Below are 16,905 nucleotides of genomic sequence, written 5' to 3'. Positions count from 1 at the left end.
ATTCTCTACTCTTAATATCGATATACATAATATATCTAATTAATATAACAATCCTCATCTTAATGTATTTAATTCTATTATCATATTTTCTATATTTCACTAATCTTTTGTTTCTAATTTTCATATTTATTCTCTAGCCATCGATAAAATAATTCCCATATCACACAATATTCAGTTTGTTCCTTCTCTTTAATTGCTAGTGTTAACCTATTCATTTCTGCATATTCTAATATTTTCCTGATCACCCTCTCATCAGCAGGAATCTCTTCACTTTTCCAATTTTGTGCAAATACTATTCTAGCTAGTAGATTGATTATTATTGGTTAATCTTTTGTGAGATTCAGAGCCTTTGGGGCTGGTTGGTAGCTCAACAGCTCGAGTCCTAACCAGGGACCTAGGAACTGTTCAGGTAGTGTCAGAGGATATAAGCTGTTCCATGTAGGGTGTTCTTTTGTAGACTCATGGTATTTATTATTCTTATTCTTCTTCTTCTTCTTATTATTATTATTATTTGCATAATAGCAAAAGTAACCTAAACTAAACTAAGATTAAGGATCCATGGTTCCCGCTGATGTTCTCACTCACACTCAGCAATCCTGAGTGAAATTAAGTCTTCAAAGTTGGTTTAGAGCAGCGGTCTGACTTTGTGGAGCGGTGAGAGCGGGGGAAGGATGGTTCCATGTAAATGGCGAGTGAGCACATGTGTGTGCATGTAGCTCCATTTGCAGTGGCAAGCATGTGCGCTCACCAAGCATGCAAATGGAGCTGCACACACTCACTCACCCATCACTTCTGCGGCCTGGTTCCAAAGGGCCTGGTTCTGGGCCTCGGCCTGGGAGTAGAGGACCCCTGGTTCAGAGAGCCATGCAGTCGGCTAATGGATTTCAACAAGCCATTTTTCCCCTCAGCCATTCAATACAGGATTAGCTATGTTTTACTTCACAAGACTATTGTAAGGTTTTGGAAAGGAAGAGATTTGCAGTTTTGAGGGGAAGGACACCTTTGAAATCTTGTCCCAAATATGCTTTTTCAGGAGGCAACTGGACTTTCTGGTTTTTCTTTGAAGACATTTCACTTCTCATCCAAGAAGCTTCTTCAGCTCTGACTGGATGATGGGGAACGGAAGGATTGATACTCCTTGCAGACAGCTGGTCATTTGCATCCTTTTGAGAGAGTCATTGAGGCCACTTGGAGGTTTATCTATGTCCTCAGGGCCACCTGAGTAGTGCAAATAGTTCCTGTAGTCTGCATTTTTTTTTTCTGGAAATGGGTTCATATTCCCACAGCATTCAAAGGGAGTTCATCCCAAAGTGCATGGCTAAGAGTCTATCGAGATTCTCAGTCATCCAAGTCATGGTTGTCCCAAAGTTGCTTTTTCAGGAGGCCATTGGAAAAGCCCCTTTGGCACAACCATGGCCTGGACAACTGAGAATCTCCATAGACTTTGAGATCTTGCTGTTGTTGGCACAGGCGTGACCTGCATTCTGGAGAGAAGTACATCTTATGTTTCCTTTCCTCTACCTTTATGCAGGTCCGGAAAGCTCTCTGTGTCCTCATCCAACACAACTTGGTGATATTCCAGCAGCAGAAGCGAGGCCAGGTAGAGTATGAAGCCCAGTGCAGCCGAATGCTGCGGATTCTTCGCTATCCCCGGTACATCTACACAGCTAAAACTCTCTATAGCGACACAGGGGAATTGATTGTGGAGGAATTGCTACTCAACGGCAAAATGACAATGAGCGCCGTAGTGAGGAAGGTGGCTGACCGGCTGACCGAGACAATGGAAGGCGAGTAGGAGCTGGTGGGTTTCTCTATTGGGAAAACGCTGCTTGCGAAGGCCACCAAAGAAAGGTTTCTTGTGTCTTTGTCCACAGATGGGAAAACAATGGATTACAGCGAGGTCTCCACCACCTTTACATGCCTGGCAGATACGCATTTTGTTCAGAGATGCCCTTCGCTGTCCGAAGGTTCTGAGTCTACCGAAGCACGGCCTTCCCCCACACCTACGTTGGCCTTTAATGAGAAGGATATGTATGCTGTTCCAAAGCTGAACCTCATAGGTGAGGAGCGAAGGAGTTTAGATAGCATACGATGATGGAATTAAACCAGTGAGGTACAGCTGGCATTTGGAGCCTCTCAAAATATTTTAGAAGCAACAGGAGCAGGAAGAAACCAACTTGTTTGAGGAGAAGAATGAAATTAGAATGGAATGGAATAATAATACAGTAGAGTAGAGTAGAATAGAATAGAATAGAACAATATATAGAATAGAATAGAATCCCTATATATAATAGCGAAATACCACTCACGCATGATCACAAAATCTCCAGAACCGTAAAGCCTACAAACTTAAAATTTGGCATCTAAGTTCCTCTTGGCTTCTAGGTGCTCACTAAGAAAGGATTTTTCAAAATGGCCATCAGAGAATTAATATTTCCTATATTATTATTAACACGCTCTGATGCTAAGGAGTTCTACTCTTCCTCCCCACCTGAAAAGAAATCTCTTGCAAATGCAAAACACAAGCAGGGGAGAGGAGTTTCAGTTTCACAGCACCAAGCAGCTTTAGTACAGAACAGTTGAGCTAAGCCACGCCCAGGCTCCTTGCTGTCTCCATGCTCACACAGCAAATACTCTTTCAGTTTCCAAACAGCCCTCAATTTTCTCACACACTGACAGGATGCTAGCCAAATGAATATTGATAGATGTTAGTAGGCAGAGGCAGAATTTTCCCCCCTTATTTTCCTTCCCAAACACTAAGCCCAATCACATAGTTTTGTAGCGAAGCAAGAGTATCGAGCTAGTAGGAGAATATGTAGAATAGAATAGGAGATGAATAGAATAGGAATAGGAATAGAATAGAATAGATATTGGAAGGAATAGAATAGACTAGAATAGATATTGGAAGGAATAGAATGGAATAGAATAGAATAAAATAGAATAGATATTGGAAGGAATACAATAGAATAGAATAGATATTGGAAGGAATAGAATGGAATAGAATAGAATAGATATTGGAAGGAATAGAATGGAATAGAATAGAATAAAATAGAATAGATATTGGAAGGAATGGAATGGAGAATAGAATAGATATTGGAAGGAATAGAATGGAATAGAGTAGAGTAGAATAGAATAGAATAGATTAGATATTGGAAGGAATCGAATGGAATAGAATAGAGTAGAATAGAACAGAACAGAACAGAATAGAATAAAATAGAATAGATATTGGAAGGAATAGAATGGAATAGAGTAGAGTAGAATAGAATAGATTAGATATTGGAAGGAATAAAATGGAATAGAATAGAGTAGAATAGAATAGAATAGAATAGAATAGAATAGATATTGGAAGGAATAGAATGGAATAGAGTAGAATAGAATTAGAATAGAGTAGAATTAGAATAGGATAGGATAGAATGAAATAGGAATTATTTATTTATTTAGCATATGGCAAATACAAGGACTTATAGTAGTTCAAATGTTAATGTCCAGTCCACCCAGCCATTCAAGGACAGGGTGGTCTATGTTGAAAAAAATCAGACATTGGGACCAGTGTAAGCTCTTGATGGACATTCGGACACAATGGGATGGTTATTTTGTTGAGGAGCACCACAGTCATACTGAGGGGTAGAGACAAGACGCCACTTAAACAGGGAATCCTGGCAGACACCATGTTGGGTACAGATCCTGTTCAGGGTTGACCAGGGAAGGACAAACTCCTGGCATCTTTTGCGTGTAGGGTCACCTATGTAACTGGGCGTTCAGCAGCCCATTTGGCTTTCCACTGTGTGTTGATGTCGAAGTTGTTAAGTTGAAATAGAGATAGGGAAGAATAGAATAGAAATAGAATCTGGAAGGGGCCTTGGAGGTCTTCTAGTCTAGCCCCCTGCTCAAGCAAGGAGACCCTAGACCATTTCATACAAGTGACTGTCCAGTCCTTTCTTAAAAATCTCCAGTGATGGAGCACCCACAACTTCTGCTGGCAAGCTGTTCCACTGGTTTGTGTTCTGTCCCACTGAATTGTGTCTTTCCTGCCTTAGACAGTGAAATTTATCATCGTACGTTCTGTTAATCTTATTATATGTACTACGACTCCCTCACACAAAGAACCCTATAAATATCGTTATACGACTGGGCTGACATAATTGATCCAGTCCTCAGTTCCTGTTTTTTCTACGATAGAGATAGGACTTTTATCTTAGCCGTCAAGGGTTCCGCTTGAAGGAATTTCACCTGAGAGTAACAGATGCAGGCCAAGCCTACAGTATTCCTGGGGGAGGGAAGGAAGAGACACGTTTGCTGCTGCAAGAAATACATTTTCTCTTTCGGCCAACAGGAAAGGGAAAGCGGAAGCATTCAGACAACTCCAAGGAGGACGGTGAAAGAGGGGCAAAGCGATCCAAACAAGACACGGAAAGCGAAGAGGTAGCATGGCCGCTGCTTCCAGGACGACTTACGATGGGAGAAAAACTGGGCAGTAGAATGCAGATGTCAGAACAGATTCTAGCGGCAGATGGCAGAGGAAACCATCAGTTAAAGCAGGGGTCCCTGACCTTTGCAGCTTGGTGTCTGGGCTGGTGGGGAGAGGGAAATCGAGCTGCGCAAAAGGTGGGCCAGTGCGCGAGTGGCACGCAGGCTTACATGCAAATTGCATGTCAGGATTCCGGCAGTTACCCCAATTAAATCATGAATCTCGAGCCAAACTTCCAAAACTTCAAAAGGATTTATTGGGAGTTAACATATCCGGCACTGTCTGGGTGCACATCATTCATTGTCACCCTTGACCCTGATTTCCCCCCACTGCCTGGGTGTATCCTAATTCATATTCTCCAATGGGACACCTCCGTAGCCAAGAGTCATCAATCATGCTCTCCAGTTAGAATTTTGCACGGCAAAAACTTCAGTCACCTAGTTACTATCTTTGAAAACATTTATGGAATGCAGTTCTGGTTTGCAAGTGGCTGCACTGCTCCCCCCACCACCCTTTCTGTTGGCAACAGACCATAGAAAAAAGACCATAGAAATATTTTATGAGTTGACAGTGCATGCAGCTTGACTGCAAGTTGAATGGTGTGTGTGTGTGTGTGTGTGTGCATCGGCCTGTCGCTTGCATGAGTGAAGCTGCGCACACACAGGTGCACCATTCCGCTTCATGCACTGGCCTGCTTCCCCACATGGCCTGCTTCCAAATAGGCCATGACTTGGTGGTAGGCCACTGTTCTGACCCAGCTCCCCAAACTCTCTGTAGTTGAAGCAATGATTCCTTTATTAGGAGGGCCAGCAGCCCCGGCAAAAAGTTTCTCAATTAGCAACCTAAATGCAGGGCTCAATTGTGTCGTAAGCCGAGGATTACCTGTATGTGCAAATTGGCAAATTAAGAGTGTGCATTGAGGTGTTTGGACTGGGGCGATAATAGGAATCTCTTCTTAAGAGATTCTGTTTTTTAATCTCTACTTGGCCCATTTCAGCCTTCTGTAGACAGTGGAATCTTCTGGAAAGTCAACATTGACCGTTTCCACCAGCACTTCCGGGATCAAGCAATCGTCAGCGCTGTGGCCAACAGGATGGACCAGGTGAGTAGCATCTTCCTCAAATTATTCATTACTGATTAAATAAATGTACAAGGCTATGCAACCCACACATGACTCCCTCCCTCCTGATCATAGGTGCTAAGGACTGGCTTCTTTTCTTTGACATTGTCTGTCTAATGGCTGGATTTTCTTGCAAAGGAAAGCTCAAGCTATCTTCCTGGCGAGAGGAAACAGAGGAGAGTTGGTCACACCTGCCTTTCCCTGCACTGTGATGTAGAATAATAGGCCAGATAAAACCCAATCCAATCCAAACTCAAACCAGAGGGGTAGAATCAAAATCGTGTGAAGTATTAGTGCCGCTTTATAAATTCTTAGTTAAGGCCACACCTGGAATCTTGCATTCAGTTTTGGTCCCCACATTACAAAAAAGATGTTAGGAGTGGTGCAATGGTGCCCTAGATGGAGCTCTCACTCATGATCAGGAGGCTGTGAGTTTGATGCTAGGTAAAGGCAGATATTTCTCTGGGCACGATGAGAATATATCTGCCGAACAAAACTCCGCATTGCCAACAGGAAGGGCATCTGGCCATTAAACATTCTGCTAGCTCCATCCAGTTGCCCAGACTCCAGCCCACGAGGGATTTGGGTGTCGTTAGATGATGATGATTACAAAAAACATGGTGAGACTTTGGAAAAAGTACAGAGAAGAGTAACTCAGATAATTAAAGTCCTGGAGACATACAGTACGATGAACTGTTGCAGGATTTGGGTTTGGCCAGTCTAGAAAAAAGAAGGACAAGGGGGGACATGATAGCAGTCTTCCAGTATTTGAAGGGCTGCCACCAAGAAGAGGGGAGGAGGGTCAACTTATTCTCCAAATCACCAGAAGGCAGGACAAGAAGCAACAGATGGAAATTAATCAAGGAGAGAAACAGCCTAGAACTAGGAAACTTCCTGAGAGTGAGAACAATGGAATTGGAACCACCAGAAGTTGTGGGCGCTCCATCCCTGGGGGCTTTTAAGAAGAGACTGGACAGCCACCTGTCTGAAATGGTATAAGGGCCCTTGATTGAGCAGTGGGGTTGGACTAGAAGGCCTCACAAGGTCCCTTCCAGCTCTATTCTGATCGATTGACAAGGGAATGGCCTCTGTTACACCTCCTAACTTTTCTTCTGCCTCCACAGACCAGTAGCGAAATTGTCCGGACTATGTTGCGAATGAGTGAAGTCACAACCTCTTCTAATGCCCCCTACACCCAGCCGCTCTCTTCCAATGAGGTGAGCCACCCTTTCAACGTCAAGTCGTGGGGTTTCATTTTATGGCCAGAGGAGGTAGAGCTCAGCCAAAATGCCAAGAGATAAAACGCTATGCCGTTAGTCCTCAGTGACCAGATCGATGTGGCTCTTGGAGGCACGGGCTCCCAGCCCAAAAAGGAGTACAGGTAGTCTGTGAATTACAACAGTTCATTTAGTGACCATTCGAAATGACAACGGCACTGAAAAAAATTGACATCACTGTTTTTCACACTTACGAACCAGTGGTGGGATTCAGCCAATTTGCATACGTTCGGGAGAACCGGTGGTTAACTTTCTGAGCAGTTTGGCGAAGTGGTTGTTGGAAGAAATCATGAGGGCAGAGAACCAGTTGTTCAATTATTTGAACCCATTGTGGCATTCCCGCGGTCACATGATTTCCATAGACAAATGAGGTGATCCCAAAGGTGCTTTTTCAAGAGGCAATGGACTTCCTTGTTTTCCTACAAAGAGCTTTCGCTTCTCATCCAAAGAACCTCATCTTCAGCTCCATATTTTCTTTTTCCTTTTCTTTAAGATATTCCGATTACTTCCGACTGGCTACAACATCTCCAAGCAGATTCTTGATCAGTACCTAACTTTACTAGCAGATGACCCGGTAAGAAAATCATTTTTTTCTAAAGCCTTACCAGCGCTTCAGGAAGGTTGCATCCTTTGGATTTCCCTTCATTCAAACCTGAGACTTTTTATCTCTATGATAAAAATCAATCATTCGGGACAACTGGAGACACATGAACAATATACAGTATAAGAGCTTTATTATGAAGCTTTTGCAAAAGGGAATTCTGCCCTTGGGCAGAAGACATGGTTCCCAGGAAGGCTGGGGTTTATATAGTTTCAAATATATACAGTCTCTGCCCCTTTCCGGGTTCACAATCTATCCAGCTACGTATCTCCCTACGCAACACCCTATTATTATTGTAGCGTAACATCTGTTTCCTCGTCCTGTTTACCCGTTTCCATTTCCAGTAATCTCCATCATTAACATGACACTGGTCAGCGTAACCTGCCAAATATATAACCTTTATACAAAACAGTAGAAAATTCTTACATAATATTCTAGTAAATTATCTTAGGTTTACACAGAGGTTAAAAGTGGCGTTACCATTGCTTTATATTTTCACAAGTATAATTCTACATATCACAATCTCCAAGCCTTTTATTCTCTCCACAGCTTGAATTCGTTGGGAAATCCGGTGACAGTGGTGGAGGGATGTATGTGATCAGTATCCTTTGGAGGGGGGGAGATCTTTCGGTGTCACGAGGACCACTCTCAGAATCGGAAGGGAGCCACGTGAGTAACTAACACAAGAAGGCAGGGTCAACCATCCCACTCAGTTATCTAGCAAAGAAAGACTTCTGGCTGTTTGTTTTTGCCAAGAGTATTCAGGTAGTCCTCCACTTACAACAGACGCGGTGGCTCAGTGGCTAAGACGCTGAGCTTGTCGGTCAGAAAGGTTGGCGGTTCAAATCCCTAGCGCCGCGTCACGGAGTGAGCTCCCATTAACTTGTCCCAGCTTCTGCCAACCTAGCAGTTCGTTCGAAAGTATGTAAAACAAGCAAGTAGAAAAATAGGAACCACTTTGATGGGAAGGTAACGGCGTTACGTGCGCCTTTGGGCGTTTAGTCCTTCCAGCCACATGACCATGAAGACATCTTTGGACAGCACTGGCTCTTCGGCTTTGTAATGGAGATGAGCACCACGCCTTAGAGCCAGAAACGACTAGCACGTAGGTGCGAGGGGAACGGTTACCTTTATACAGGTAGTCTTCGACTTACAACAATTCCCTTAATGACCATTCTAAGTTACAACGGCACTGAAAAAAAGTGACTTATGTCCATTTTCTCACAAGCGTTGCAGCATCCCCATGGTTAACGCGATGCTTGACAGCTGACTCACATCTCTGACGGTCGCAGTGTCTCCCGGGGTCACCTGATCCCCTTTTGCGACCTTTTGATGAGCAAGTCAGTGGGGAAAGCCAGAGTCACTTACCTGTGACTAATTTTAACAACTGCAGCGATTTGCATAACAAAGGTGGCGAGAAAAGCCGTAAATGGGGGCAAAACCCGCTTTAGCAAATTTCTCCCTTTTGGCAACATGCATCCTGGGCTCAGTTGCGGTCATAAGTCGAGGACTACCTGTATTGGAAAGAGCCAGCTGCGGTGGGCTGCTTGGGGGAGAGAACAGGGAGTGTGTTGGGAAAAACTAGCAGACCCTGATCCCTTTTTGGCTCTGGATCTTCTCTGCTGCTCTCTCCAGCTCTTTGCACGCGCGCGCACACACACACACACACACACACACACACACCCTCAAGAATAGCCCTCAAGGAAGGTGGTCTTCCATGGGGAATAAAGGCTCTTTGGCCCTTCTTGAGTTTCTCCTGGCTCTTCTCAACTTCAGCCAATCCAGGGGACGAGGGTCATTCTTGTGGCATCTTTTCCCTAACATTCTTCCAAACAGATCTTCATAAGGGCCTGGCCTCTCTAGCCACTGCAACGCTGGAATCCATTGTGCAGGAAAGGTAAAACGAGGTCTCTCTCTTACTGATCTTTCCACACCGGAAAGTTCTTTCGTAAGCTTTTTTAAAAAAATAGACTCACTTTTCAATTTCCTCGGAAGAGGCTCCCCCCTCTACCCTTATTCTCCCGGACGCCTGTCTCGTGTGTCCTTTCTCCATTTCCAAAGATTCTCATTCAGTAGATTTCAGATCATCCAAGCAGTGGAGATTCTGCAAATTCTCCTAATCAATTTTGAACGTTGGGTGGGTCCCACCAGGTGGATCTTTTTAGGAGATGGGAGGGACCCACAGCATTCCTTGCCTCCCCACTCTAGTGGGTTGGATGGTTGTGACCAGGAAGAGGTGGTTTGAAAGGAAAGGTGCAAGTGTATGGGGGGGGGGGCAGAGAGACAGAAAGAGAGAGAGAGAGAGAAAGAGAGACAGACAGGGAGGGAGAGAGACAAACAGAAAGAGACAGAATGAGAGACAGAATGAGAGACAGAAACACAGTGAGGAGAGAAAGAGACAGAAAGAGAGACAGACGGAGGGAGGGAGACAGAGACAGAGAAAGGGAGAGACAGACAAACAGACCGAGAGCGAGAGAGAAAGACAGAGACGGAGTGAGACAGAAAGAGAGAAAAAGAGACAGACAGAGAGAGAGAGAGACAGACAGGGAGAGAGAGAGACAAACAGGGAGAGAGACAGAATGAGAGACAGAATGAGAGACAGAAACACAGCGAGGAGAGAAAGAGACAGAAAGAGAGACAGACGGAGGGAGGGAGACAGAGACAGAGAAAGGGAGAGACAGACAAACAGACCGAGAGCGAGAGAGAAAGACAGAGACGGAGTGAGACAGAAAGAGAGAAAAAGAGACAGACAGAGAGAGAGAGACAGACAGGGAGAGAGAGAGACAAACGGAGAGAGACAGAATGAGAGACAGAATGAGAGACAGAAACACAGCGAGGAGAGAAAGAGACAGAAAGAGAGACAGACGGAGGGAGAGAGAGGGAGAGACAGACAAACAGACCGAGAGCGAGAGAGAAAGACAGAGACGGAGTGAGACAGAAAGAGAGAAAAAGAGACAGACAGAGAGAGAGAGAGACAGACAGGGAGAGAGAGAGACAAACGGAGAGAGACAGAATGAGAGACAGAATGAGAGACAGAAACACAGCGAGGAGAGAAAGAGACAGAAAGAGAGACAGACGGAGGGAGGGAGACAGAGACAGAGAAAGGGAGAGACAGACAAACAGACCGAGAGCGAGAGAGAAAGACAGAGACGGAGTGAGAAAGAAAGAGAGAAAAAGAGACAGACAGAGAGAGAGAGACAGACAGGGAGAGAGAGAGAGACAAACAGGGAGAGAGACAGAATGAGAGACAGAATGAGAGACAGAAACACAGCGAGGAGAGAAAGAGACAGAAAGAGAGACAGACGGAGGGAGAGAGAGACAGAGAAAGGGAGAGACAGACAAACAGACCGAGAGCGAGAGAGAAAGACAGAGACGGAGTGAGACAGAATGAGAGAGAGAGAGAGACAGAGGGGGAGAGAGAGAGACAAACAGGGAGAGAGACAGAAAGAGAGACAGAGAGACAGAAACACAGCGAGGAGAGAAAGAGACAGAAAGAGAGACAGACAGAGGGAGGGAGGGAGACAGAGAAAGGGAGAGACAGACAAACAGACTGAGAGCGAGAGAGAAAGACAGACGGAGAGAGACAGAAAGAGGAGAGAAAAAGACAGACAAAGAGACAGACGGAGGGAGGGAGAGAAAAGACAGATGGAGAGAGAGACAGAGAAAGAGAAAGGCAAACAGAGACAGAAAGAGAGACAGAGACAGGGAGAGAGAGACAGAAAGAGAAAGACAGTCAGACAGACAGAGAGATAGAGAAAGGGAGGGAGCGAGAGAGAGAGAGAAAAAGATGGAGAGAGATAGAGAAAGAGAAAGACAGACAGAGACAGCCAGAGAAAGAGAGAGACAGAGACAAACAGACAGCCAGAGAAAGAGAGACAGTCAGAGAGGGGGAGAGAGAGAAGTATAGCTGTTCTCTTTTCAGTATAGGAAAAAATGGGTTCATTAACTTTTCGCTGCCCTGCTCAGAACAGGCTCTTCTTCACTTCCCTCCTGAATGCAGATTTGGGTCCCGCTGTGCCCGCATCTTCCGCCTTTTATTAAGGAAGAGGCACCTGGAACAGAAGCAGATCGAGGACTTCGCCATGATCCCAGCCAAAGAAGCCAAAGAAATGATGTACAAAATGTTGTCGGCCAATATCGTAGCTCTGCAGGTACCAGCTGTCCCCCATATCACCTGGCACGAAGGCCGAGCCGTGCGGGGCTTTGTCTGGGAATTGAGGTGACCTGGCGAGGCCTTGATGGGAGGGAGATTCCTTGCAAGCCGCCTCAGGCTGCAGGTTGGCCAGGGGATTCTCGAGTGAAGGTCCGTGCCCCTTGTCATGGAAGAGAGAGCATGGATTCTGCCATGGATTCCCACGGAGATATTCTATGTGGGAGCCAAATTGATGCTTGCTTTTATTGGGGCAACTTTTAGGAGGCAATACAACGATAACACTTAGACTTATATCCTGATTTACAGTGCTTTACAGCCCACTATAAACGGTTTACAGAGTCAGCATATTGCCCACAAACAGTCTGGGTCCTCGTTTTACCCACCTCGGAAGGATGGAAGGCTGAGTCAGTCTTGAACTGGTCAGCATCAAACTGCTGACAGTCGGCAGAGTTAGTCTGCAATATTGCATTTTAACCACTGCGCCACCACGGCTGGAAATGTAAATGTGAGAAACGGTTATAAGTCCCTTTTTTTCAGTGTCACTAAAAGAACAGTCGAGGAGTAGCTGTAATCAAGGTCAAGTTGCAGGGGAAATACAATGTATGCATTTTTAAATATATATATAAAAGCGAAATACCCCTCACGCATCATCACAAAATCTCCAGAACCGTAAAGCCTTCAAACTTGAAATCTGGCCCCTATGTTCCTCTTGGCTCTTAGTTGCTCACTAAGAAAGGATTTTTTGAAATGACCATCAGAGCATTTAGAGTATTTCCTATATTATTATTATTAACACGCTCTGATGCTAAGGAGTTCTACTCCCCCTCCCCACCTGAAAAGAAATCTCTTCCAAATGCAAAACACAAGCAGAGGAGAGGAGTTTCAGTTTCGGTTTCACAACACCAAGCAGCTTTAATACAGAACAGTTGAGCTAAGCCATGCCCAGGCTCCTTGCTCTCCTTGCTCACATAGCAAATACTGTTTCAGTTTCCAAACAGCCCTCAACTCTCTCACACACTGACAGCCAGATGAATACTAATGGATGCTGGTAGGCAGAGGCAGATTTTTTCCCCTTATTTTCCTCCCCAACAACTAAGCCCGACCACATAGTTTCGTAGCGAAGCACGGGGATCGAGCTAGTGTATATATAAGAGCCCTGTTCTCATATGACTAGCACGAAGTGGCTCCCACCATTCGCTTGTTAAGTGAATCTGGCTTCCCTGCTGACTTTGCTTGTGAGAAGGTCGCAGATCCTGTAATTCCTGGACACGACAACGGTCATAAATATGAGCCAGTTGCCAAGCGCTGAATTTTCATCACATGACATTGGGGATGCTGCAAAGGTCATAACTCTCAGAAACGGCTGTAACTCTTTTTTTTTCCCCGTGCCGTTGTAACTTTGAACGGTCACTAGATGAACTGTTGTAAGTCGAGGACTGCCTGCAGTGATGTATCAATACTAGCCAATTTAATCTCTTCTCTGGCTTTGCTTTCCTCCCCAAAACAGGAAATCCCCAAAACTCCAGACCACGCACCTTCCCGGACTTTCTACTTGTACACAGTCAATACTCTCTCGTCTGCCCGGCTGCTCCTCCAGCGCTGTTACAAGGTTTGCATCCCACTTTCCTGTTTTTAAAACTTCTCTTAAGCCAGACTGCATTCATGGCAACCTCTTGTTTTCGCTCCCTTTCAGTGTGTGGCCAACCTGATAGAACGGCGACTCCACGAGACCAAGGAGAACCGGTGAGTCGGGAGTCCTGAGGATACAATTCGGCCCTTTGAACCCAACTCTATGTGATACTGGTTGAAAACTTAAAAACTTCTCCAACTCCAAGACAGTTGGGGAGAGCTGGCACACTTTGTAACTCTGTGTCCGGATGTTTTTTTTTAAGTAATCTTTTTTATCTATCTATCTATCTATCTATCTATCTATCTATCTATCTATCTATCTATCTATCTATCTATCTAAAAGCGAAAGACCACTCACGCATCATCACAAAATCTCCAGAACTGTAATGCCTACAAACTTGAAATTTGGCTCTTGGCTTTTAGGAAAGGATTTTTCGAAATGACCATCAGAGCATTAGCATTTCCTATATCATTATTATTAACACACTCTGATGCTAAGGAGTTCTACTCCCCCTCCCCACCTGAAAAGAAATGCAAAACACAAGCGGAGGAGAGGAGTTTCAGTTTCAGTTTCACAGCACCAAGCAGCTTTAGTACAGGACAGTTGAGCTAAGCCACGCCCAGGCTCCTTACTGTCTCCTTGCTCACACAGCAAATACTGTTTTAGTTTCCAAACAGCCCTCAACTCTCTCACATACTGATAGGACACTAGCCAGATGAATACCAATGGATGCTGGTAGGCAGAGGCAGATTCCCCCCCTTATTTTCCTCCCCAAAAACTAAGCCCAACCACACAGTTTCATAGGAAAGCACGAGGATCAAGCTAGTTTATTTTATATATAAAACTTAAAGAAAAATAGAAGTAGAAAATTAGGGGAAGGAGAGGGGGGGGGCAGAAAGTGTGAGGTAGAAGGGAAAAAAAGAAAAAGAAAGGCATTGTCTTCTGACTCTTTTTAGCAGACTACAAGGTAGAAACACTCCTGCCTCAACTTTTTGCTTTTACCCTTCAGTATGTAAGTAGCCGTTTCTATAACGACGAATCTATCTGTTCGACAAAAGCAAAATCAAAGTTTCTCATGAAATGTTTTGTATCTCCGGGGCATCTGTTGAAGTCACCTGAGTGGTGGGGTGGCCTATAGGGGGAGCTCTGACCTCACAGTCAGGAGGCTGTGAGTTCAATCCTAGGTAGAGGCAGATATTTTTCTCTCTGGTCACAATGAGAAATATATCTGCCGAACAAAACTCCGCATTGGTGACAGGAAAGGCATCGGGCCAGTAAACACTCAGCTAGCTCCATTCAGTTGCCCAGACTTCACCCTGCAAGGGATTACGGGGCTGTTAAACGACATCTGCTGAAGTCACCTGGCCTTTGGCCTCGTGGTCTCTGTGATTCGAGCGAAGACCATAAGACCCTCTGACCGTGGCCTTTCTCACGTGGCAGGCGTCTGCTGGAGAAGAGCCAGCGGGTGGAGGCCATCCTCGCCTCGGTCCAGGCCACGGGGGCTGAGCAGGCGCAGCTGCAGGAGATTGAGGAAATGATCACGGCACCCGAACGGCAGCAGCTGGAGACCCTCAAGCACAACGTCAACAAGTGAGTATGGCCCAGGTAGGGGTGGGTGGGAGTGGTTGAAGCCCTTCCCCCACCTCATGGAGTCGCCAGCCTGGGATTGTCCATGTGATGACCCGGGGCGTGGCACAAAAATTACAAAAGTCACAAAAGTAGAAAAATTTCCTTTAATACCTCCAATTTGCCCCCCAATGTCCATTTATCCTCGGCTGGAGATCAAACTCTTCCAAAAACAGTCTACAAAGGGAAGAAATGCAGTCCGAATCCAAAGTACAGATAAAGTAGAAATAAAAAGACCAACACAAACCACACTGAAGTAATTAACACGAAAGGCCAGGATAATAAATTGCAGGCTTTCAAAGGATAACATAGGAACCACAGTTGGGAGGACGCCAAAACCCAGATAAGCCTCGACAAAGATAATGCATGCTTTGCTTCCAGCAAGGAGCTGTGTGCAAACGCCCCACTTATATCCTGTTCTCCCAACTGCAACTAATGAAGGGAATCAGGGCCTTTTCCTCCCCCATAATCCACGTTGCTCCCTTCTCCGTTCCTCCTTGCATACCCTAGGATGAAGAGGGGATGGCCCTGGGTCTTCCTCTGAATGCCCAGCCGGACTGTGCCCTTCCCCAGTTTCTTCCACAGCCACTGGAGTCCCACTCCCACTCCCTGTCAGCTGCTCAATCTCCCCCTCAGAATCAGACTCCAACAAGGACATGACAGTCCAATCCTTTCAGAAGCCAAAGTTGACAGAATTCAATTCTCCAAATTCAGCCCCAGTGAGGAAAACCCCAACCACCAATACAGGCTAGGAGGACAAAGAAAGGGAGCCAAGATGGGCTAGATGAGATGAATCAAAATCATGTGAAATATCAGTACCGCTTTATAAATCCTTAGTAAGGCCACACCTGGAATACTGCATCCAATTTTGGTCACCACATTACAAAGAAGAGCAACTAAGAGGATTAAAGGCCTGGAGACTAAAACATATGAAGAACAGTTGTAGGAATTGGGTTTGGATAGTCTAGTGGAAAGAAGGACCAGGGATGACATTATAGCAGTATTCCATATTTAAGGGGCTGCCACAAAGAAGAGGGGGTCAAGTTATTCTCCAAAGCATCAGAAGCAGAGGTGGGATTCTACCAGTTCACACCTATTCTCTAGAACCGGATGTTAACATTCTAAGCAGTTCGGAGAACCGGTTGTTAGAAGAAATTACTGGCCTAATCCTGTAAGGAAGGCAGGAAGGAAACATTCTGGTGTTGCTTACAGAAACTGCCTCTCCGTTAACCCTTATTACATTCTTGGCGGGACTAGACTTCCTGTCTCTGGAGTTTTTTTCCCCCTCCTTTGCTGGCACTTTGCTAGTGTTGAGTGACCATTCAAAGTTACAATGGCACTGGAAAAAGTGACTTATGACCATTTTTCACACTTACGACTGTTGCAGCATCCCCACAGTCACGAGAGGCCAGGCGAGGAGATGCGTGCCTCGATGTGAGTGATATTGAGTTGGCCACACCCAGCCAATAACATGACCACCAAGCCACATCCACCCAGTCACATGATCACCAAGCCACACCCACCAACTAAGCCACGCCCACAGAACCTGTTGTTAAAAAATTTGAATCCCACCCCTGACCAGAAAGGCAGGACAAGAAGCAACGAGTAGAAACTAATCAAGGAGAGAAGCAACCTAGAACGAAGGAAAAATTTCCTAACAGTGAGAACAATTAACCAGTGGAACAGCTTACCAATAGAAACTGCAGTTGCTCAAGCAATCAGTCCAACTGGTTCAATGATTAAAAGGTGCAACCTTTCCATGAATTGTATTTTCTCTTTCTTTTTCATTCAAGGATCGATGCCAGTGAAAACCAAGTGGATGAAACCATCTTTATTTTGGAATTGTACATCAACAGCACCATCAGGCACTGAGCCATCGGCTGGAGCTCAGAATTTCCTGTCTTCTAATTTTTAAAGTCTGATTTGTTTTTTTTTCATATAAAAAAGATTTGTTTAAAAAAAAATTCCTGCCTTCATGCGGTGGTAGTTTATGTGTGAATTGAGAGTATAAAGGTAGTCCTTGATTTTGA

At 45.0% G+C, this 16,905-nt stretch overlaps 1 protein-coding gene and 1 long non-coding RNA gene across 5 annotated transcripts in view; one reads left to right on the top strand and one right to left on the bottom strand.

The window, feature by feature from the left end:
* Positions 1-16,905, bottom strand: part of LOC148129481 (uncharacterized) — a 342,063-nt gene that overhangs the window by 220,262 nt on the left and 104,896 nt on the right. The window lies entirely within an intron of this gene.
* The window catches only part of POLR3C (RNA polymerase III subunit C), an 18,724-nt gene extending 1,819 nt beyond the window's left edge, over positions 1-16,905 (top strand). For 2 of the 4 annotated variants that reach the window (XM_087943422.1, XM_026686484.2), the window contains exons 3-15: positions 1,532-1,787; positions 1,875-2,060; positions 4,334-4,422; positions 5,466-5,570; positions 6,713-6,805; positions 7,359-7,439; positions 8,016-8,067; positions 9,303-9,363; positions 11,467-11,617; positions 13,127-13,228; positions 13,313-13,362; positions 14,690-14,839; positions 16,669-16,905. In XM_087943422.1, the coding sequence (XP_087799548.1) occupies positions 1,532-1,787; positions 1,875-2,060; positions 4,334-4,422; positions 5,466-5,570; positions 6,713-6,805; positions 7,359-7,439; positions 8,016-8,067; positions 9,303-9,363; positions 11,467-11,617; positions 13,127-13,228; positions 13,313-13,362; positions 14,690-14,839; positions 16,669-16,747 (1,455 nt within the window). In that variant the 3' untranslated portion in view covers positions 16,748-16,905. Of the gene's footprint in view, positions 1-1,033; positions 1,788-1,874; positions 2,061-4,333; positions 4,423-5,465; positions 5,571-6,712; positions 6,806-7,358; positions 7,440-8,015; positions 8,068-9,302; positions 9,364-11,466; positions 11,618-13,126; positions 13,229-13,312; positions 13,363-14,689; positions 14,840-16,668 lie in introns of all 4 variants that reach the window. The other 2 variants (XM_087943423.1, XR_015745332.1) reach the window with 2 other exon arrangements.

This window comes from Notechis scutatus, chromosome 14 (assembly GCF_049901735.1).
Source record: "Notechis scutatus isolate UNSWTSFEM ecotype Mainland chromosome 14, rNotScu1.2, whole genome shotgun sequence".
In the NCBI taxonomy this organism is placed as follows: Eukaryota; Metazoa; Chordata; class Lepidosauria; order Squamata; family Elapidae; genus Notechis; species Notechis scutatus.
This window is presented reverse-complemented; position numbering and strand designations above follow the sequence as displayed.